This window comes from Sodiomyces alcalophilus (assembly GCF_042370955.1).
Source record: "Sodiomyces alcalophilus JCM 7366 unplaced genomic scaffold ACRALscaffold_11, whole genome shotgun sequence".
NCBI classification, from domain to species: domain Eukaryota; kingdom Fungi; phylum Ascomycota; class Sordariomycetes; order Glomerellales; family Plectosphaerellaceae; genus Sodiomyces; species Sodiomyces alcalophilus.
In genome coordinates this window covers 280,046-303,308 of record NW_027263542.1, presented here as the reverse complement: position 1 = coordinate 303,308, position 23,263 = coordinate 280,046, and the positions used below count along the sequence as shown (strand labels likewise).

Sequence of the window (23,263 nt, the reverse complement as noted above, 5' to 3'; positions counted from 1 at the left end):
CAGAGAAGCGAGAGGATGGATACGTCAGTAGCTGCAGCGCGACGTTTGACACGGTGCAATGTCGTGTCGAGTTGGCGTGGTGTCTGCCTGGTCGAGTGGAAAGGTCGCGAAATGGAGAAGGAAAGGAAGGGCGACGGAGAGTGCAGCGTGCCCTAGTGGCTATACGGTATCGTCAAGGGTGCGTGCATCTGCGGTGAGACATGTTAGCTTGTATCCGGCACGAGGTCTGACATGGGTCCGGACAGTCTGCAGGTCGGGAGTCACGCTCTAAGGGACTTGCCTGGTAATTTCTGGATAGGCAGAAGAACGGCCGAGGGTAGATCAACTGTGCTTCGTACAAGGAGAGGACGGAGTGGCGAGCAGGTGAGGTTAGAAGCTATTGCGAAGCGATAGACTAGATGGACGAGGCTGATGATAAGATGGGCGGGGATGATGTCGGCAAGCGGGACGGCGTCGATATTTTGGCCAAACTTTGGGTGGAACGAATGAGAGCTAGAGTAAGCTAGCCGGGGTGATGGACGATGGATGGATGCCGTCGAGAAGAGTCCCTATCGTTGCGGTTGTCTCCCAAGGGGACCGATCGATCTCATGGAGTGGGGGTGTTGGATGATGCAGCAGCCGCAGCAGGGGATCGTCGAGTCAGGTCCTGTGCTGGTAGCCTTGAGAGTCTAGAGGGTCTAGATAGTCTATAGCGTGGTAAAGGCAAAGCCTGTACTATATGTTTCGAAGTAGCGAGGGCATAGCCGGAAAAGGATGGATGTCGATACAGAGCGAGACAGATGTGGATGTGGGATGACGAGGTCGGGGTTGGGATTCGATGATAGTGGTAAGGGAAGCTACGACAGCAACACGGGACATGTGTACCATACCCGCCAAGGATGTAGCCGAGTTGCAGGGCGGGTTCTGGCAGGTACCCTTGGCCCCACTCTGGTATGGGGTACCTTAGTGGGCACAAGTGCGCTCTATTACTTTGAGTACTAGTCTAACAAGCGACACGGTGGAATACTTGGTCAGAGCTTGAGTGGGCTGTGACATGGCAGTGGGTCTTGTACATGTACTCAGTGTTTGCCGGCAGTCACGTTGGCCTGGGTCGTGACTGCCTAGAGGTTTTGACGGAGATGCTGGAAGCACTGGGCTTGGTACGTTGTATGTACAAGTACCGCGACTTTCGATGCCGCGCTGATACCGCCGATAAGCATGTGAATCGACTACGATATTCTGTGCCTATTCATCGGTAGACACAACACTTATACTGTAATAAACACGGTCGGAAGAAACACTGCTTTCTCTCTGAAGGATATTGTGTGGTGTTCGAGTCGCTTTTCTCGTCACCCCGGTGCCACGGAGCCGCGCTGGAAAACGCCAACGGGTGGATGTCCGGCGTGTCGTCGTTCAGATGGAGGGCTGTCGGACATTTCCGGAGCCATGTGTCGCAAGGTCATCGATGGCATCGACGGCACTTCTCTTATTGTCTCTTCACTAGATGAGATATCTTGTGTCACGGGGTCAAGGGGTTGAGTCACCAGACATCCATCCGACTCTGCCTTGATCTGGGTTGGGTGGACGATTGAAGGCCGCACTGCGAGGCATCAACTTCATAGTCGGACATTGAAAAGTGGGACAGTGACATAGTGCGAGACTCTCCAAAGTACCAGGTACCTACCTAGGTACCTACCCGGGAGGGGGGGGGCCCTGGACAGTGTATTCTTACGCTAACGATCATGGATATAAGGGGGTAGCTGGTTATTATGTAGCTAGAAAGTCGATATCATAAGCAGCACGCTTACTATTATAGGTTAGTATTATATTAAAATGGTCAGGTATATTAGTATAGTGATTCTAAGCAGTAAAGTCTATAGTAACTAATATAAAACAGTATCTATAAAAGGTACCCTGTTATATACTATAGGATATCTTATTAGCTATTTAAGGCCCACGAAATAACTGACTAGCGTATAATACACTGACTGTTTCTGTTAGAATGGTAAAGCTGACAGTATGTTACTGCTGATAGTAAATAAGTATATAAGTATATATACTTACTATTAAGGTTTATACCCTAGGAAAATAGTAGGCGAAGTATTAATATATAAAGTACTAGTACTATATCCCGGTAGGTCCTTCTATAATAATAAAGCTATCGTTAGGAGGCAGGGCAGGTTAGGCAGGGGCAGCAGTATACATACTTCGTAGATCCTTTTCTATCTATCTTCTTTTTTTTCTATAGATCTATTAAAGAAAGGCGAAGCCGTCACTATGCAGAACGGCTTAGGCAGTGTGATCTCGGACAAGTCTTCGATAACAGGAGTGCTTAAGACCACGAAGTGTATATAACCAAAATAACACATATAATAAGGAGACCTTTAAAAGAAGTTCCTGGAGGTGTGTGCTGCTCTAATCAGGGCAACGTAGCTTAAACGAAGCGAATATAATAAACGTAGTAAAACTTAGGGTTAAAAGGATAATAATTATATAGGATAATCCTTATCCTCTATATCTAGGTGGCGTCGCCACGTATATATAATATATAAGATAAATAAAAAAGCGCGCGTCTTATAACGTTATATAACGTCCTAATAATATAGCACTAGGTCTCCGATCCACCCCTTTATAATCGGCCCTAGTTATCTTATTTACGCCCTTATAGCTATAATAACTCTAAATATAATCAGGTTACCCTAATTAAGCTAAGTATAATCTAGTAAAACCATCCTAAAACTTATTTACGCTTATAAAGAGTCTATCTATTAACTATATAATCCTCCTTCTTAGTATATACTCGTTTTATAGTAGCCGTAACTATATCCTTATCCTACTTAATCCTAGCGTTATACCGTAACTATCCTTCCTAAGGAATCGCGTATAAAAGCGGTATATATAAGGAGCTATTAATAGCGGTATCGTAAAGTATCGCCTAGTAAATATTATTATATAAGTAAACCTAATTATCTTAAAAGAATAAGCTGGGTCTAATCAGACTAATATAAGAGTCCGTAGGGCAAGGATTATATAGTCTATAGAATAGATAACTACGAGATATCTTAACGCCCTTATCCTGCTCCTCTATATCCTTAACCTATTTACCTTAGATATTAATCTTCCTAGGCTATACTAAGACCTTTTTTAGTAATATCTAAATAATCTTATAGCTATTTAGGTTAATACTAGTAAACTTAGAAGATTTAGAGGACTTAGGAGTCTTTTTAGGACTCTTTATAACCTTAGCGATCTTCTTAGGCGTGCTTAGTGCTAAGGGCTTCTTAGAGATAACCTTAGGTGTCTTAGGACGCACCGGGACACTAATATCTTTTTTAGGCTCCTATAACTTAGAAGCACTCGTAACTAAGGCCTAAGTCTTTTTCTTAGCCTAATTAGAGGAATTAGGGGTAGCGGGCTTAGACTTAATAACAGGTTTATTAATAGGGGTAAAACCTATACTTTTAGGAGGTGGTAGTAGAGGGGACTAAGGGATTACTAGGACCGCTAGTATCTTTTAATAACTAAAACCGAGAATTACTTTAACACAGGATAGCCACTCTTCCTTAATATAACGAGTATAAGCTACGCTATCACTTCTATAGTAACGTCCTTATACGAACCGGTGAATCTTAAAGCTTTAAGGGAATAAGTAGCCCTCTTAGATAATAGCTTATATCTACTCGATAACGAAGAGGCCGTATAAGTAATTATCCGTTTAGCGAGGACCGGGAATAATATAAAAACGGCGGGTAAGGCTAAAGACGGCCTTATTAGGTGTATTAATACTATATAACTATCCTATAGCGTACTTAAATAACCGTAAAAGGCGGTCCTTAGTATTACTAGTATTCTAAATACTATTATACCTATATATACACTATATCTCTTAATCTATAATCAGACTAATAAAGTGATTCTTAAAGTAATAAATAATAAGGATAAAGCGACTTCTCTTAATACGGTTAATTTCTTTAAGCGGCTAAGGAGAGTAGACTGCCGCGCGGCTATTTAGCTCCTAGTAAGGTATAATACTAATCCAGGCTATAGGACGGGTATCCCTTTATCTACGCTTAAATATAGCGCGTATTATATCTTCTAGACTACCCCGCTCTAACTATCTCTTATTTATTAGGTTATAATATATCCTAAAAGACGACTAAATTACCGGGTAAGTATCCCGCGGCCTTTTAGCGAATATACTTATTATAGGAATATAAGGCAGTATTATATTAACCGTGATAATATTAAGCTCGTTATCTATAGTATTCTTAAGGAGGCGTTAGACTACGTGTATATTATCTTCCGGCTACTAGGGAAAACCTATAAAGGGGGCAGCGTTATCGGAGATATTAAATAAATAGTGCGGTAATCCTTATATAGGGAATACCTATCGGCTATTATTAGGGTTATTAATACGGCGGGGGCGTATAGTCTTATCGATAATAATACAGGTAGCGGGAATAATATTAGCGGTAAGGATAGGACCGGCGGGAGCCGGCTCCTAGTAGTTAAAGGTAGGGGATATAGATATTCTAAATATCTTTATTAGCCTAATCACGGTAATATACAGGTAGCGGATATAGGGAAAAATATATAAAGGCGGCGAGGTAGTAGATAGTAAAGAAATAGATAGCGGGGGTAAATTAGAAAAATAAACTTAATAATATAAGAAAAGAGAGGAAAAAAGGGAAAAACGGGTTAACTAAAGCTAGTAATAAGGGATATATATCCTTTATCGATATCTAATATTTCTAGGTAATGCCTCCCTTATAAGACTAGCTTTAACCGGAGTTCCTATTATAGCTATTAGTTAAATAGGGTCGTGATTATTAAAGAAAGGGTAATCCTAATACTATTTATAGTTTTTGGATAAAGGTAACTTAGTAAATTAGGCGCGGGATCTAAATACGGAAGTCGGCTTACCGTATAACCGATCTAATTAGATAAAAAGATTAGATAGTACCTTTTTTATTATACCTATAGTTATAACTATATAATAAAGCGATATAAGGAAGGTAATTATAAATTACGCTTAAAGCCTGATCTTTTTAGTAACTTAAAATAGGCTATTTATTTAACTACGCCTCCTTAAGTCACTAAACTATAAATCGCTAGGCCATATTACCTATTATCGAGGGATATAAGGCGGAGGGCTGCTAGCTAAAGGCGTATCTTTCAGGCTCTACGTCTTTATATTATCTTATAACTCGACGTCGCGTTTTCCTACTAACTTCCTACTATTAATATTAATAATAAGATTATCGATATATCCGCTAAAGCTCTAATCACGGGGCTTAATAACCTTAGCTCTTATAAGCGTAAGAAAGCCGTGGCTCGTTAAGAGTTAGTTTATCCCGTACCGTGTTTTTAGTCTAAGACACGACTTATCGCGGGTGCGGTTAATAAGTATAATATTTTTATAATAGTCTAAGATATAGTAGTAAGTTCTCTTTACGCTTCTTATCGTGTTACCCTGATTAGGGTAAGCTAATATTATAGATATAAGTAAACTCGTATTTTATTTAGTATAAAGTGGCTAGTAAAGGTGGTATATCGTATATCAAGCTAGACTTTATAGGCCAGGTTATCTAGGGCGACTTTAAGGCTATTATCGTAGGCCGGGTATAGGATAGCCTACTAAATCTTATTAATAGAGACGTGGAATAGGAGCTATTTAAAAAGGTAAGGTCTAATAATAGTTTGTCTTTATTTCGCCGCCGCGTATTCGTGGCTAAGGACCTCGCTAATCTATAAAGGGAGTATATTATAAAGACGGTGACCCGGGCTTATACGGTTAGAGCCCTAATTATCTAAGGGTTCGGGGTTATTAATAAGATGCCGTGCTAGTACTATAAGGAACGGTAGTCGGCTATAAGTAATCGGGTTAATAATAAAATCACTTATCCTTTCTTTAAGTACGTGTCGCTTTAATATAATAATCGATTTCCGGACTATACTAACTACTATTTTTATAAGATAGCTTATACGTATTATGATAATAAGCTCTAAAAGCAGTTCTATTAGTCTAATTAGGAGGTCTTATAGCTAGATAGTGACTATATAGGTGTTAGTCACGCTAATCCGTGTATTAAAGACTTACTAATACTGCTATAGTCCGTATACGACGATAAGATACGTCTATAGCTATCGCCTTAATACGGTGTCTTTATAGTAAGCACTATTACTCTATACCGTGAAAGTGCTTAGTAGATACGCGATGTTTATAAAGGAAGGGGTCTTAAACCGTGGGACTATATAATAGCATAGGTCCCTGTGTTAGTGTATAAATATAAGGACGATCTCGAGAAGTTCTATTATACTATTCAGAATAACCCGACGAAGAGGGATTAAAAAGAGATAGTAAAGTGGTATTATATTCCTTTTATCTTTAGGGCTTAGGTTTAGCGGTATAAGTCGGAAGTATATAGCCCTAGTAATAGTGACTATAAAAGTAAGCCGGAGTAAAATATAGATAGGTGATTCGGGTAATAATTACTATAATCAGGGTAACCTTAGTATAATTAGGATATTTTATTTCGGTACGGGGCGTAAACGGGTAAAGAAAAGATAGATAAATAATAAAGATATTTAGTGGATATATTTTTACGGTATCTACTTAGTTAGTGCGTATAAACAGAAAATAGTGATAATAAAATATAAATAAAAGGAACTAATAAATAAAATAATAAGTAAAAGGGCGTGGAATAGGGTAATCAGGGTAATAAAGGGTAAATAGGAGAGAAATAGGAAAAAAAGCGAGTTAAGGAGTCCTAAAAGTGGTATTTTCGTTTTAGGGGGTAATAGTTAGGTTTTAATAATAAGCAGATAGCGGTGCCTTATATATCCTCGGCCCTAATACTATATATAAGACTCTTATTAAGTATAGTATTACCACGATTAGGTTAACTAGGTAGGAAGTAATAATAGGGAATAAAATATAAGGTTCCTATATAGTCCTTATACTTACTTAGGTTAAAGTTAGGATCTCTAGGGATATAGACTTCGACTCTTCCTAATTACGTCGCTTTCCGGAGCTCCGCTTCTAACCTCTTATAATACTCGCCTAGTATATCCCAAAGTCTTACTAACCGTTATAAGAGTGCGTTAACGGTCTAATCAGGGGAACTAGCGTTATCTTAACGCTTATTATCCTCGGCCCTAGTATCTTTATTAGTGGATTTACCTAGGAGGAGGGGTGCTTTAACTAGCTTTTTATCGATAAGAACGCCGCGGGCAGGGTATATAATTATTAGTTCTCTAGCGCAGTCCCTTTCTAGTATCGTCTAGTCCTCTAGCTCCTAGTATCCGTCTTTATCCTAAATAAATTTCTTAAGGCGGTTAGCGGTAAAAGTAACGCCCTAGAGCTCTTCCCCTAATAAAGTCGGTAACCTAAAGGTCTTATTATCCTAATTAGACGATATAATACGAAATAGGCTATTCTAGCGGTAATCCAGCTTCTTATCGCGGCTTATATCGATAGCCAGCTTAGTATTATATATAAGGATAAGGTCGCCGACTCGGAGTCTTTATTTACGCAGGGTCCTAACTTTTAAACGGTTAATAGAGTCCGTCTTTTACTACCGTTACTTATTAACTATATTGGTAATAGTCCTCCGGTCGGCTTCTAACTAGGCGAAGGCCCTTAGGCGTAGCAATATCTCTTCCTTAGGGGTCTTAACGCGGCCCTAGTTAAGCACTCTCTAAGTAAGGCAGGTCGTCTTTATAGGCGTGATAGCCTTATAGCTATAAAGGAGGTAAAAGGGGGTCCTCCCTATAGATACTCGGATAATTATACGGTCCGCGAAAAGGATTATAGGCAGGATCTTATATAATATACCGCGGTAAATCTTCTACTAGATAGCCAGCGTATAGGCGATAGGCTTATATCCTACCTTATTTAGATTATTAGCGCGGGGGTAGTAGGCAGAGACAACCTTCCGCTTTATTAGGTATACCCAATTTAGCTTAATTATACTACCCTTATTCTTAGGACCTCCGTCCACGATAATATACTAGTATAGCCTATACCGGCAGATAACGTCTTCCTATAAGAATATCGCGATAGCTCGTGATATATTCTTCTATAGTAGACAGGCTTCGACCTATCCCGTGAATATCTATTAAGCTTTTACTAAGTAGTACCCGTTAAGATACTAAATATCGAGACTTACCTATATAAAGGGGAGGACTTATTAAGGTAGTTAAGTAGCGATTAGGGGATCCTCGCGTGCTTTGCCTTAGCGGCTCTAATACTCGGCGTATACTTTAATAACCTCCTTAGTCTGCTTATAGATCCTGTCCTAAGTATATAAGGGGGTAAGCTTCTAGTACGTCCTGTCCCTTATATAATAGCCTAACTCGTCGTAGGCCCTCCTAATCAGGGTAACCTAAGTCTCTTTATTATTAATCCACCTCTTAGGAGTCGAATCTTTTTTAGTAACTCTCGTCTATAATAGACCGTCCTTTACGAAAATATAGGTCGACCGATCTCGGACACGGCGGGCGTTATAAGGGTCTATTCTAAAGGGTATCCGTAGGCTTATTAAATATAAGGCTATTTATTAAAAGAACTGGCTCTAGGTAACGTCTAGGTCTAAAACGTTTTTAGCTAGGGTAGGGTTATTAAACCTTTTATCCGTATCTATAAGGAAGATTCGGCTATTAATAAAGTCGTTAATATCTCCCTCTATAGCGTCGTTAGCCTAATTAAACGGAGTAGCAGGTATCCTTAAAAGTCCGTCGGCTATAGTGTTCTTAGTCCTTTTAATATACTTAACCTTAAAGTCGAAGAGTCGGATCTAGGTAATCTACTAAGTAATAAATACGCTAGGTAGGTCCGTGGCAGAACCACTAAGCTAGGATACTAAGGCTTAAGTATCTATTTTTAGTATAAAGCGGACTTTATAAAGATAGTTACGAAGTCGGCGAAGCACTTTTAATACTCCCCTTAGTTCTAGCTTACCGGTATTATAGACCTTCTTTACCGGGTTCTATTTACCGCTTTCGTACCGGGCAATAGCTCTCTTCCTATTAATATACTAGCCTAAGATCCCGCCCTAGCCCTTAATATATATATCGACGATTATATAGATAATACCGGCCCCTTTACTATACTTAATAGTAATCAGAACTAGTATAGAGGTCAGGGTAACCTTAAGAGTATTTATAGCGTACTATTAAGGCTCGCTTTATAAGAAGACGGAAGTCTTCTTTAGTAGGTCTATTAACGGCCCCGCGATAATAGTAAAGCGGTAAATCCAGATACGGTAAAAGGTAGCGAGACTAAGAAAAAAACGGACTTCGGAAATAGTCCGGCACTTCTACTATTTAGTTAACTTAGCTACCTTAGCCTGCTTAGGGGAACGATTATTAGTTCCGTATATATAGCCTATAATAATAGCCGCTTTTTAATACTATTAGCTTTTAGCGCTAGCTATAGTGCCTTTAGCGAGCTCTATATTAAGAAGGACTTTATCGATATTACTAATATACTCGGCTATATAGCGGCGAATTCTAGGCCTAATCAGGGTATTATTATAGGTAATAGTTAGCCCTTTAACCACGATATCGTTAATAAAGGGTTAATAGCACTAGGGAATAAGGTTATATAGGATACGGGTTATAATACGTATAAATTAGGCTATTAAGTTAGTCGCCCCTTATAGAAGGGTGTATATCCTAAAAAGTCCTAAAACCATAGCGAAGGTTATTAAATCCCTTAATTCCTTATTAAGGGTAACCTAATCGTAGCCGGAGAAGAAATCTAGAAAGGAAACTATCTTATATATACCGAAGTCCTCGGAAAACTCGTTAGCCCTAGGCGGGATAAAGGTATCGTGTAGGGTAATAGCGTTAATCTTAGTAGCAGAGTTAATAAGGCGTATATTACCGTCTTTCTTCTTTATAAAGAACCAGGGGTTATAGTAGGCCGCGTGGCTTTCCTTAATAACCCCCTTATCCTTCCTATCCTTAATTATCTTAACGATAATAGACTCTAGGGCTCTCGGGATAAGGATCCCTTTCGCTTACTATACCTTATACGGAACCACCTTAATCTTTTACGGCGGGGCGACTCTAGGGTTAAGCCTTCTATATTCCTACTAATCCCACGTAAAGGCAGCTTCGTGGTTTAGGAGGGTCTTTATTAAGAGCTCTTTTTCTATAGGTAGTAGATAGTCGGTAGAGTCTAAGATATCTTTAAGTTACTTTTCCGTAAATCTCGAGTAAGGGGTAATCTTAGAGAACTTTAGGGTGATTAGGCTAATAAAACGGTCGTCTTCCTATTCCTATATATCCTCGGGGATTTCCGCTAAGATCTTCTACTTCTAAAGGGGGTCGCCTTTAGGGACGGAATTATCGGATAGCGCGTCGTTAATAGGGTAAATCTTAAGGGCTTTCGGCTTATATATAGTATAGATAGTCTAATTAGGTCCGTGGTGTGCCTCTTCGATTAGGTCCTAATGCTTTTTCCTTTTCGCGGTCTATAGCTTCTTCACGGCCACTACGGCGGCGCTAGTAATACACGCGTCTTTAGCCCTTAGAGCTAATAACGCTAACGACTAATAAGATTTCCACGCTTCCGACTTAAAATTAGTATAAATAGTTTAGTATAAATTAGGCTAATTAGGGTAACTATAATAAGGACTTATAGAAAAATATAGTAGTAGAGGAAGAAAACGGTGTTTATAGTATTATCGGGCTTTTTTATTGTATTTCCTATACCCTTAGCCCTAATTCTATAGTATCGCCCTCGAGGCCACGTATACCCTTAGCAAAAGTGGCTTAATCTCCTTAAAGAATATAAAGGCTACTAAAAACGCTATATCGGCGTTCCTAATTATATATTAAATCTTATTACCCTCCTTTAGAATATCTAAAAGGTAATAGTTAGCCTTTTCCTTAACGGATAATAAGGTAGCGGCCTTAGGCTAATAGGTAGGGTCGCTATCCTAAAGCTAATAGTAATTAGCCTGATTAGACCGATCCTTATCGATCTAACGCCTATTATTAGCCTTATAGTTCGGCTAGTTTTAGTTCCTTAGTATCTCCTTAATCCACTTATAATAAGCGATAGGTATAAGAATATAGGCGTTACTAAGTATAAAGTTAGTATCGATCTAATTATCCTAGAAAAAAAAGGACGCTTTAGTCTCCTAGATCTATAGTATACTAAATAGTATATCGGGCCCTAGACCGGGGAGAACTTAGAAGTTAAACACGCTACTCTACTCGCCGACCTATAAACGCTCCTTAAGGTATCTAATATACGGTTACCCCTCCCGGTTATTAACGCCCTTAATTCGGATCTCGGTCTAGCTAATACGATATTCTAAACTAAAGCGTTTTATAGTGTTTATAAAGATAGTATTAAAGGTAGCCCTTATATCGATAATAGCCTTTATAAAAACGTTAGGGTTATATATCACGGTACCTTTTCGAGTAAGCCTATACTTTAAGACTATATACCGGGTAATAACCAGGGGGTTATCGGTTTTAGGGAGTACCTCTCTTTTAACGATAATAAGGGTACTTAAGCTAATATCGTTAGGTCGGGAGAATAAGACGGTGTATCCCTTAGATAAAGGTGGGGGAGGAGGTATACTAAGGGGACCACGTCTATTAAGGAAAAAAGCTTTATTAGCGGTTAAATAAATAATCTCGCGCTATAGCTAATTAGTCTTAGCGGCGTGTATCCTCTTATTATTTCTTAGCTTTATATCCGGGTTAGTAAGAAAGTGGTACTAGATAGGAACCTTAATACGGAGGTCCCTGATTTACTTATCTAGGTCTAATCGAGCTTACTTTAGGTTATAAAGCTAATCTATAGAGTAGCTAGGCTTACGTTTACTAATAGTCTTAGGTTACTATTATTTATACTATATCGGCGCTTTATTTATATCCACTTTTTTATCGACGGTTTCGGCTATAAGTAGAGTCGGGACCCGGTAGCTAGGACTAGGGTTTAACTTTAGCGGGCGTTATTTAATAACCTAATTAAGGAAATAAATAACCTTAGGAGTAGGCTTAACGATCCTCTTACTCCTAGTCGTGTAAAGAGGCTAAGAGGGGGGCTATTTTTTCCGAGTATCCTTCGACGCGGTATAGATATCCGCCTACTAATAATCGGATATAATAGACACGAAATTAACGCTAATACTTACTACGGGAGCCTTAGCCTTCGCTTTTTCCTCTTTTAGCCTAGTATAATATTCTAACGTTACTCGTATAACGTCTTCTATCTTAATAGGGAGGCTTCCGGAGTTAGTGTTAACGTAATGGGCTTTAGCTAGGTCTTTATACTTCCCTTAAAGGCGCGTGCTAAGCTAGTAAAGGACGGACCGCCGGTACGGCTAGTCTTACTGCTTAAGGTATATATCCTAGGGGCAGGGCTACTACTCGTTATTCTAGTCTAAGGTAAGGTAGTCGGGATACCTAAACCTAACTAAGTGCTAGGTCTTATCTAGTTATAGTACCGCGCACTACTTATAGCGGTAATACTCCTATCTATAATAAAAGTAATAAAGGGGTAATTTATTAATAGGGTAGTATTATAATAGGCCGCCGGAATAGGGGTAGGAATTCCTGTTTCTATACTATAATAGCCCTTACCTATACTATATATTGTCCTTATATATACCGATATTAGTCTAATTAGGGGTAATATAATAAGCTACTAGAGTAGTATCCTGCCTCTCTAAAGTGGACTGCTTTATAGCGGCATAGAATAGGGTCTTTAAGTAAGGGTCGGTAACAAGGATCGCGTTAACCTTATCGGCTCCTACTCGACGCGAGAGGGCTATAACTTAAGGAACCGCGTTCCTAATAATGCCCGTATTATTATAAACTATAAAGATAGCGCACTTCTTTAAAAGCTCCGTTAACTTATTTATATCGCTCCTTATCTACACGGCCGGCTTAGGCACTATAGTAGGCCTCTATAAAATAATCGGTGTATACGTTATCGGGTTAGCCTAATTAGGCTAAGGCGTAATAGCTAGTATCGGTTTAGTAGTTAGCGTAGGAGTAGGAATATCTATAATATTCGCTACTTTATTAATAGGCCGCCCGTCGGCTGCCTAGACGTCTTCTACCCACTCTTTTAGTATATCCGATAGGTCGTAATACCTATATAGCCGGTTCTTTAGGTTAATAAACTTATACTTTATCCGATTTACGAGCTATATATTAATATCTCGGTATAGGATAGTAAGGAAGATATTATAAAGCTTATAGTCCTTAATAAAGGTGCCGCTAACTTTATTAGCTCTTAACTTTTATACTATAACGCTTATTAATAGCCGTTTAACTTATTAGACTATCTTAACCTTTTTATATTTATATATAAGTTATAGTTAGCGTATTTTATCGGATAGGTTAAGCTATTAGTCGGGGTCTAGGTAAGAGTATTTATTAATAAGTCGTTACTTTAGGTTCTTTTATTAGCCACTAGATACTTTAACTAGTCGGATTATCTTATTAACCGTAGGATAGATATTAGCCTCCGTGAATAGGCTAATATAGGAGATTTTATTAGCCTTACTAAGGCGGTTAAGCTTAGCGTAGTCTTAATAATCCCTAAGGAAGGTGGATAGGGCTATCCTATTAAAGCGGGGGGCTCTATTAGTAAAGGGGTTCAGGGGCGCGCGAGATATAATAATAGCTTTATCCCTCTTATTATCGTATAAGCTAATATACTAGTAGATAGCCGCGAGCGTCTTTATAGTAAGGCTCGCCTTAAAGTTCTTTAGGACATCGTTAAGGGGCGCGACCTCTATACTAAGAGCGTGGGCTTACTAGGGAGCGCTTAGTCCGGGGGAAACAGGGGGAATAAGGGAAATAGGGGGAGCGGGGGGAGCTAGCCCGCCGCTAGGGTTCGGGTTATCCTAACTAGGTAAAGGGGAAGCCGATATAGCTCCGTAGCTAGATACCGGGATACCCTAACCGTAAAAGACGGTTATTAATAAGCCGATACCGGGGTCTACGTCCCCTTACCTAAGTAAGGCGGTCGCGAGAGGAGGGTTAGCCATAGGAGCGGCGTTACCCTAATTAGGCGTAACCGTGGTCACTAGGGTTAGGATAGCCGCGTATATACTATTATCGTTAGGCTTAGAGTCGCTATAGACTATAACTATAGGGGGAGGGTCGTGATAATTAGTCTATTATAAAGCCGTTATATTATTAAAAGGGGGGGGGATAATCTATTATAATAATAGGTTTAGGCAGATTAGGGGAATTAGGGTCTTTAAAAAAGAAAGGGTTAAGAAATAAGAAGTAGTCGTGTATTAAGTCTATAAGTCTAAGGATAATTTTATTTAGCGATAGGGGGTAGGAGGAACCCTTTTTTTAGGGGCCCTAAAGGATATAATATAAGTACTCTCCGCTAAGGCTTAGGAGGGAACCTACTATAGTTAGACTAATAGAGATACCTATAAGGAATAGGATAAGGTATCGCTAGCCGTTATAGGAGATTAGTTTAAGTTATATCCGGGATCTACTAGCAGGTTTACTTAACCGCCGGGTCTATAAGGGCGCGGTATCTCGGGGCTCCTTAATAGGTTCTTCTAACTATTAGGGCCTTATATAACTAGATTTTCTTAAAATTCTTAGGGCTAGGGACTTACCGCTATTCGTATAGGCCTATATTACCCTAATTATAATAAGGTTAACCCTATGCCTTTATTATTTTATACTTAGAGGGTTATAGTAAAGGATTTTTTTATATCTAGGCTTTATGGCCCCTAATAGTCTATATCCGTAGCTTTTCCTATTCCGGTAAAGGAGCACGCCCTCTATATCTATATCTATACTATATCTGGAATCTATCTTATAGTTAATCTATTTTTCGTTCTATTTATTATACCTTTTTCTTAACTATCTTTCGCTTTTTTTCCTACCTTTACCTTATCGGTGGTAGGGGCCTATCTCTCCGTCTATAGCTCTTATCTTATTTTTAATAAGGAGGATCCGTCCCCGTTTTCTAGTTACTAGGTTTTTATTAAGGCTATATAGGGGGGCAGGTTTCCTAGGCTATTATCGTAATCTTAATACTAATTTTAAATATTAATACTTTATTTTAATCTCGGCCCCTTAGCCGTATACTTCCCTTCCCACTTCCGTAATTAACGTGTAGTTTATTTAGGTAGGCCAGAACTCCCCTTAAGTGCTTTCGGTTACCCTGATTAGACGATTAGGACTTCTTAGGCACTAAATAAATCCGCCTCCGAGCACTAATTAAAGAAAGGCGAAGCCGTTATTATATAAAACGGCTTAGGTAGTATAATCTCGGATAAGTCTTTAATAATAGGAGTGCTTAAGACCACGAAGTGTATATAACTAAAATAATATATATAATAAGGAGACCTTTAAAAGAAGTTCCTGGAGGTGTATACTACTCTAATCAGGGCAACGTAGCTTAAACGAAGCGAATATAATAAACGTGGTAGAACTTAGAGTTAAAAGGATAATAATTGTATAGGATAATCCTTATCCTCTATGTCTGGGTGGCGTCGCTATGTATATATAATGTATAAGATAAATGAAAAAGCGCGCGTCTTATAACGTCACGTGACGTCCTAACGACATGGCACTAGGTCTCCGATCCACCCCTCTATACCATCTATAGTTAGGTCTTCTTCCTTTTCTATAATAACTGTAGCAGACCTCTTCCATAGCAGCCTCTTCCACGATAACAGAGGTAAGCAGAGTCCTATCCATAGAGTCCCATCAAGCTAACCTCTTCTATAGCAGCAGGACCTCTTCCATAGCAGGACCTCTTCTATAGCAGGACCTCTTCTACGATAACAGAGGTAAGCAGAGTCCTATCCACAGAGTCCCATCCAATAGTCCCATCCAGCAGTCTATTAAGCTAACCTCTTCCATAGCAGCAGGACCTCTTCCATAGCAGCAGGACCCCTTCCATAGCAGGACCTCTTCCATAGCAGCAGGACCTCTTCTATAGCAGCAGGACCTCTTCCACGATAACAGAGGTAAGCAGAGTCCTATCCACAGAGTCCTATCTAATAGTCCTATCCAGCAGTCCATTAAGCTAACCTCTTCCATAGCAGCAGGACCTCTTCCATAGCAGCAGGACCCCTTCTATAGCAGGACCTCTTCTATAGCAGCAGGACCTCTTCCATAGCAGCAGGACCTCTTCCACGATAACAGAGGTAAGCAGAGTCCTATCCACAGAGTCCTATCTAATAGTCCCATCCAGCAGTCCATCAAGCTAACCTCTTCCATAGCAGCAGGACCTCTTCCACAGCAGCAGGACCCCTTCCATAGCAGGACCTCTTCCATAGCAGCAGGACCTCTTCCATAGCAGCAGGACCTCTTCCACGATAACAGAGGTAAGCAGAGTCCTATCCACAGAGTCCCATCCAACAGTCCTATCCAGCAGTCCATTAAGCTAACCTCTTCCATAGCAGGACCTCTTCCACGATAACAGAGGTAGGCAGAGTCCTATTAAGCAGTCCTATTAAGCTAACCTCTTCTATAGCAGACCTCTTCTATAGCAGCAGTATAAGGGTAATATTAGGCGTGGCCGTATTTCAGGACCAGGACTTCTCAAGGAGGCTATAGAAATAGTGTGTTTATACTAGCATATGACTTAGTACTTTAGAGGAATATTCCAATATTAGAATTCTAAGGTAAAAAGGAGGGGTACAGCATAGATACAAAGTGACTATATATATACCGGAATATCTAGATATATACCCCCGATATATAACCTCTTTTTCCTGTTATTATAATACGGTAAACATCCTAAACCGTCACGACTCTAATATCAAGGCGAGACAGACTATCAGGTTATAATGCACTGTCCAGGCGTAGACCCACTAACCAGTCCTTTATACTAGTACCCTCTAGTCACTATCTGGCCGTCCCTATACTAACTATAGTGATATAAGCAAGAGAGTGACATAGTAGGGACCCGAAATAGTAAGCAGCCTGGACACCCTAGATCCTGGTTATGATAGTCTTAACATATTGAAGTACGTAACCTGACCAGGCCAAGTTAGCCTAGGGGTTATACTGTCCAGGACCCCCCCCCTCCCGGGTAGGTAGGTACTGTTGATGTCCTGCCAGTGCGGCCAAATCTTCACAAAACCGCCCGCCACTGTTTTGATTGGATACCTCTAAGGAACAGTATTGTTCACTTTTAACTGTACACGTGTACGAATACATACTAAGTACAAATTGTACAAATCGGCGTGGTGGTGGTGTACTTGGACTGGTGTCAGCCATGGCCCGCATTTTATAGCCTGAGCATCAAACGTCGAGTCCGAACAGTCCCTCAACTTCAAGACAGCGACTCCAACCGAAAGACAAACCAAGCCGACTTGTACAGGGATCTGTCTCAACGCTTCTGCTTATGCACCTGTAACCAAAGCCAAGAAAAATGGCTTCTCGAACCCAACGCCTTCCTGGAAACGGCGTTTTCCCGTCTCTCGTCCACGGGTATATGTAGCTGCTGTATTGTGCATCATGCGAATCGTCTCCCTCTGCCGCCATCTCATCACATCCACAGCGTGAGCTTGCCCGAATTATTTCCTCCGGCAACCCAATCCATCGTCGGGTGGAACTGCGCCACCGCCGGCACAGCCGTGATGCCGTCCCCGTCCAGCTGCGCGAGCTGCTCGCCATCCGCAGCGAACACGTCCACGAACCGGTTCATGTTTCCAATGGCAAACTTTTGGATCCCGTCGCGCGGCCGCGTCTGCCACTTGGGTTTGAGGATCGTCACCCACCGCCCGGTCTGGTTGTTGTGCCGGACCACGTGCGTCGGCTCCATCTCGTCCTCCCCGAGTTCCTGCCCCGCGGCCCAGCCGCCCGCCCGGCTTCCAAAGTCGTAGATCTTGACCGTGTCGTCGTACGACGACGTCGCAATGTGTCCCGCGCCGCTCCACGCCGCGTGCGATACGGATAACCGGGACCTGTGCTCCCCGAGCAGCGCGGGGTGGCGCGCGTCTCCCTTGCCGCTTATTTTTCGGAGGTCCCAGATCTTGAGGGTCCGATCCAACGACGCCGTGGCCACGAGGTGCGGGTGCGCTGGGTGGAGGGAGAAGCCGCCGATTTTGTTCGCGCAGAGAGACCATACTTCGTGTTCGCTGGACGGGGCGCGGATGTCGTGCTTGCCGAGGCTGCCGTCTAATGTGGAAAAAAAGAGGAGGTTGGGGTCGTTGGTCGGCATATCCATGGCTGACATGGACATGTCCTCCATCAAGTCTGCGGGCGCGAAGATTTGCACCGAGACACCCTTGTCCAGGTCGAGTTTGCGGATTGTCGAATCGTACGATGACGTAAAGACCGCATTCGCGTCTGTGGGGGAAAATACGAGAGATGTTATCGTCTTGGTATGCAGCTTGAACGCGCCTATCACCGGGTTGGGCACGTCCCAGTCTTCGTCTTCGTCTAGGTCGGCAGGGGGCTCGGGGCCATCTTGCGAGGCATCAAACACGCCGACCGCGCCCTCTTTATCGCCGGCGAAAATGACGGGTTTCTCTTCCGTGGGGTGGAAACCCAGAGAGTATACTCGTTGCGGTGTGATTTTGATATCTGTCAGGTGGGTGAATATAAGTACGCAGGAAAAAAAGAGAAGGAAATAAAAGTGAGCCAACATACCATTAGGAAGCCACTTCTCGTACAATTTAAGGCCATTCATGCGCAACCTCAAAGCCTTCAAGTCCTCATCTGTCGTATTCTTGATATCCTCATCGGTAAAGGTGCGGAAACCCGGCTGGGCACCATGCGACAGACCCTTAAGCCCCACCAGCCCGTCCAGCCCGGCACTCCACTTCTTCCCCTCGACAAGAGCGTCTCCCAGGTTCAGATCGCCCGAGATGCGCATCTTCTTTGCCCTCTCCAAGGGCGACTCTGTCGCGACAACCTGGTCGAGTTTGCGCTTGCCGTCCTCGGAATCGGCCTGGAGACCGGCCACGCGAGAGCTGCGTCGTGTGGGCATGGGCGCCTCGCGCTTAACGGGCGCCTCACGTTTTCGCGACGCCGCCCCAGACCGAGACGTCCTCCCGGACGAAGCGGAAGGGCTGGCCTTGGCCCGTGGCAGGATCTTGCTTGCCGTGACGGACAAGTCTTTGAGGAGTGCCTGGTTCGCTGCGATATTCTCGAGTCTCCGGCGCTCGAATGCGCTCATCCCTCCCCGGGTGGTCTTTTTGTTTTCTTCCTCTTCTTTGACGGCATGTTCTTCTTTCGCCTCATTGTCCCCGGATACCTCGTCCTGTCCCCCCTCCTCTTCCTTGACGCCATTTACCCTTCGGCTTGATCTTCTAACGACGGGCATGGTGGCTCTCTCGTCTTTCGGCACGTCTTTCGGCACGAGGAATTTGCGCATGGGTGGAACGCTGACGTGGGGGGGATGATGGCAGCTGATTTGAATAATTTGACGTCAAGTGAGGGTTGAAGAAGGTGCATGTATGTTTGAAAGCGATGGAGACAGTACCCAGCAATGTAACAGAGCAGGTGCGCAAATATCGAGAACGTCGCAGGAGCTAGGCCCGGAGACGAACGATGCGACGTGATGCGAACGAGTGACGCGTTAATTGAATTCGACGCGCGCTTTGGTCTTGGTCCGTGCGGGAAGACATGAAGTACAGTACCTAGGTATGTATTAGTACTACAGTATGTATTATTGCACTGTGCACTGGCTTCACTCGGAGGCTTGACAGTTGTCTGCTCTCTTCTCACAGGACCGATCCTAACACGCTTTGCTCCATTTCGACTTCCAATCCCGGGTCCGAGTTGCATGTAATTTGTTCCAGCGGAGCCTCTCAGTTAAAAGTTTGACTAGAATCGTCTTTCGTTCTGCTTACCTGGCAGACCATACGACGGGGTCACAACGGGGACCGCATCACCAGACGAATCGCAGGACAACTTGGACCTCTACTTCGTGGACAGTCAGAACGAGCAAAGCGAATTGCAAACGGTCCCAGCGCCGTGGCGTAATGGAAGATTATCTGCCTTGTCACTCCGACCCCTCACACAACGAGCGTGTTCGTTATGGCAGTATGGTATATGGTAGTAATACAATGGTAAAGTACAGTACTGGTAAGCCCAGGCAATCCCCTACCTCGACTGAACAGCCGCTTCAACCTTGTTGGCAAGCTTCGCAAGCTGCGACTGGACGTCGAGGCTATAGTCGGGCATGGTGGCCAACACCCTGGAGAAAGGTCGCGAACCGTCCTGCCCCAGAGCGTCCAGCGCCGTCTCCATCTCGTGCACCAGGTCGAGAGTGTCTTGGTCGAAGCTCAAGCCGACGTACATCATCTCCCGGAGGAGGGTGATGACGCCACGCACGTCGCCGTGACGCCGCCACATGATGACGCACAGTTTGTTATAAAAGGGCGTCGATGCGCCGAGGACGTACGACGCGAGGCCGAGCTCGCGGATACGCGGGAGCATGCTCAGAGCCAGGGGTGAGGGGCGGGAAAAGGCCCCGTCGAGCGCCCGGAGGCATTGTAGGAGGTGCACGGAGTAGAGGGGACCGTGGGTCTCGATGGAAAGCTCTGGGGCGGAAGACGAGCTTTGCTCCGCGTCTCGCTCGGGCGTGGCTGGTTCCGCAGATGGCGATGCCGGGTCCATGATACCCAGACGCTTCGCCATAGAAAAGACCTCGTGTTCCAGGAGATCCCACACCTCGAAATCCGTCTGGCACGCGCGAAGGAGGCCGTCCATCCGCCGAACAGCCTGGTCCCGGAGTGTTTGATGTTCCGCGGGTTGGTGGGCGGCTTCTCCAGAGTCGATGCTTTCCTCCTCCTCCTCTTCGCGTACTGGTTGCCTACGGCGAGGACCCAGGGAATCAAAAGCGGCGCGCGCAGAATTGCGCAGCGACGGGGGGTACTTCATCATCCACTCCGGGATCGACTCGGTGTCGGTGTCAACGTCGGCGGCGGGGCGAGCGTCGGCCGCTGGGGAACCGGTCTGGCGGCCACCCTCGCCGGCGGCGTCGCGTAGGATGTCGAGAATGCGCGATTGGGTCCTTTTCATCTCCTCGGGGTTGGTGGGCGCGCTGGACGCTGCGCGGGCGACGCTGCCACGAGCTATGTTGGTGAAGATGTCGCGAAATGTCCGTTCCTCCGCTGGCGTGATGGTCGACGTGGCATCTTCGCCGCGGGCATCACCGGTATCCTTCCTCCCGCTCTTCGCTGCCAATTCTTCTTTGTAGGCCTGTTCGGCTTTGTCATCCCATATGAAGGGAATGTTCTCGAGGTCATCGTCGCGCGGTCGGCGAGCCAGGCGGTGGCATGTGTGGAGGGAGCGCGGCGGGACTGTGAGAATCGCCCGTGGGAGACTCCCAGCGCGTAGAAGGGTCCTCGTCTGGTAGAGGAACGGAAGTAATGTTGTGGTCATGTTGGCGAGGGTTACCGTGGTGGTGAGGAAGTGAGGAAAGATTTCAGAGGTACGCGAGATGATAATTCGACTCTTTCTTTCATTAGGTAAGCCGTATGATCAGTTGGTCCAAGCTTCAATTCGGCCAGGAAGTTGTACCTAGGTACTTTCTCTCCAACCCCTTTTCTTTTTCATTTCTTTTTTTCTCCCCCTTTTTAAGAAGAATATTGTCTCTATATTTCCCTCCGAGCGTTGATCTTTCAAATGCAAATGAAAAGCCTCATCATTTGCCCATGACTACGATTATGAATGACTTGAGAATGACCAAATATACAGACGGAGAACGGACATCTGAATATAGACTCAATCGTCTCGTCTTCCTCGGCGACGGATTGAGAAGCCCCTGAATCAGGGCTGAGTGAGTAGTGGCCCGCTAATGTCATCTTACAACTTCTCAGATTCAATGTCGAGGCGCAGATATTACAAGCTATCATTACCTACTCTTCTATGACCACGTGTACAACAGCACTGGATGTTCAAGACTAGACCCTCGTTCGCGCTGTTGGGACGATTGTTTGGACTCATGGATGGGTGGAGGGAGAATGGCACTTACAGTTGTATTGGTCTCTGGAATCAGAGTTGTAAATATTAGTTCTGCCTATCAGTGTATGGCTTTCGTCTTTTTTCGTACCGGGTTGATTAGGGAGTTGATTGTCAAACCTACCTAGACGGAATCAACGTTTCTAAACATCTCATGGAAGAATCACTTACCTATAAGTAGATTTCCAGAGGCATGATAGCTACTCCTGCTCCGGCGTCCCCTCCCCCAGCACCTCGTCGTCCCCAACCCACCTCGGAGGCGCAGTGTAAATAGGCAACTCGTTCGCTACCCACCGCTGCTGGTAATGAACCATGAGGTACGGGTTCACCGTCCAAACGAGCCCGTGAATCCGAATCCCCGGGAACCGCCTACGCCAGGTGAGGACTACATCGCGGCACTCGCCGCCACGAAAGACGATAGACCTCAACGGAAGCCTGTCCTGCCGAGAAATCCGCTCGTCCAAGACTTCCGCGATGGCCTCCAGCACGCCGTCGTCGTCAATGCCTTGCAATGTATCGTCCGTGTCAAAGTACAGCTCCAAACAACGAACATTGGGCGTGCGCAGCAGCAGTTCCCGGATGTTCCTATTCAGAACCATGCTTTCCCACGGCGCCACCAGTTCCTGCCGACCGCTGTACGGCGGCAAGGCGTGGTCGAAGCGGATACTCAACCGGCGGATGTGGTCCCCCAGCGTCGCATGGGGCGTGATGGTCGGCACGGTGACCATCGGGGCCACGGGCTCGGAAAGCTGCCGCACGAGACTGCGCAGGCGGCTATCGGATCCGGACGTGACGACGGGTGTAGGGAAGTAGCCCCCGTTGGGGAGCTCGGTGTACTCGATGCTGTGCCGGCCGGACGAGATCTCGACGTTGACCCACGTCTCGTCCCAGAAGGAGCGCACGGCGTGGACGCGCATCTCGCGGTTCGTGCTGAGCAGGGGGACCAGGTTGGCGAGGACCTCGCGGCGGATGTCGGGGGTTTCTTCACGGCCCGGTCGGCGGTCGTTGGTGGGGTGGTTCCGCACGTCGGCGCCGTCCATGATGTGGCGTTGCGGGTGCCACCACTGGATGCTGGGGTAGACGGGTCGGCGCATGTGGCGCAGCGGCGGGCGGATCTGGTTTGCGGGGGTGCCGTCGTCGTTCCATACTAGCTCTGATTCCTGGTCGTTAACATAGTGTCTCACGACGTTTTCGCGGACCTCGATGGGGAGAGTTGGGAGTCGGGCGGCGGGGGGGACATTATGATATCTGTTTGGGGCCCGATGGTCTGATCGGAGGTTGGAGTACATATTACCTTTGTGTATGTTTTGGCGGTTGTATTGAGTGGTGATGATGGTTGACG

At 44.4% G+C, this 23,263-nt stretch overlaps 3 protein-coding genes across 3 annotated transcripts; all 3 read right to left on the bottom strand.

The window, feature by feature from the left end:
- Positions 1-17,494: 17,494 nt before the first annotated feature.
- Positions 17,495-19,129, bottom strand: ACRALDRAFT_1037727 (uncharacterized protein; the record flags this gene model as incomplete). The annotated part of the gene is made up of 2 exons (XM_071015071.1): positions 17,495-18,534; positions 18,601-19,129. 2 exons carry the CDS (start codon positions 19,127-19,129, stop codon positions 17,495-17,497), a joined length of 1,569 nt encoding a protein of 522 aa, XP_070870879.1.
- A 782-nt stretch (positions 19,130-19,911) lies between these two features.
- ACRALDRAFT_1066326 (uncharacterized protein) lies at positions 19,912-20,407 on the bottom strand. Its single transcript, XM_071017325.1, has one exon. It carries the CDS (start codon positions 20,392-20,394, stop codon positions 20,059-20,061), a length of 336 nt encoding a protein of 111 aa, XP_070870878.1. The 5' UTR covers positions 20,395-20,407; the 3' UTR covers positions 19,912-20,058.
- A 1,714-nt stretch (positions 20,408-22,121) lies between these two features.
- Positions 22,122-23,210, bottom strand: ACRALDRAFT_1073155 (uncharacterized protein; the record flags this gene model as incomplete). The annotated part of the gene is made up of 1 exon (XM_071018072.1): positions 22,122-23,210. The coding sequence occupies one exon, from the start codon at positions 23,208-23,210 to the stop codon at positions 22,122-22,124; it is 1,089 nt and encodes a 362-aa protein (XP_070870877.1).
- Between the last annotated feature and the right edge of the window lie 53 nt (positions 23,211-23,263).

Bases quoted from the DNA above. Each gene is read 5' to 3' on its own strand.
- ACRALDRAFT_1066326 (XM_071017325.1), bottom strand. From the start codon at position 20,394: ATGCTCCCGCGTATCCGCGAGCTCGGCCTCGCGTCGTACGTCCTCGGC.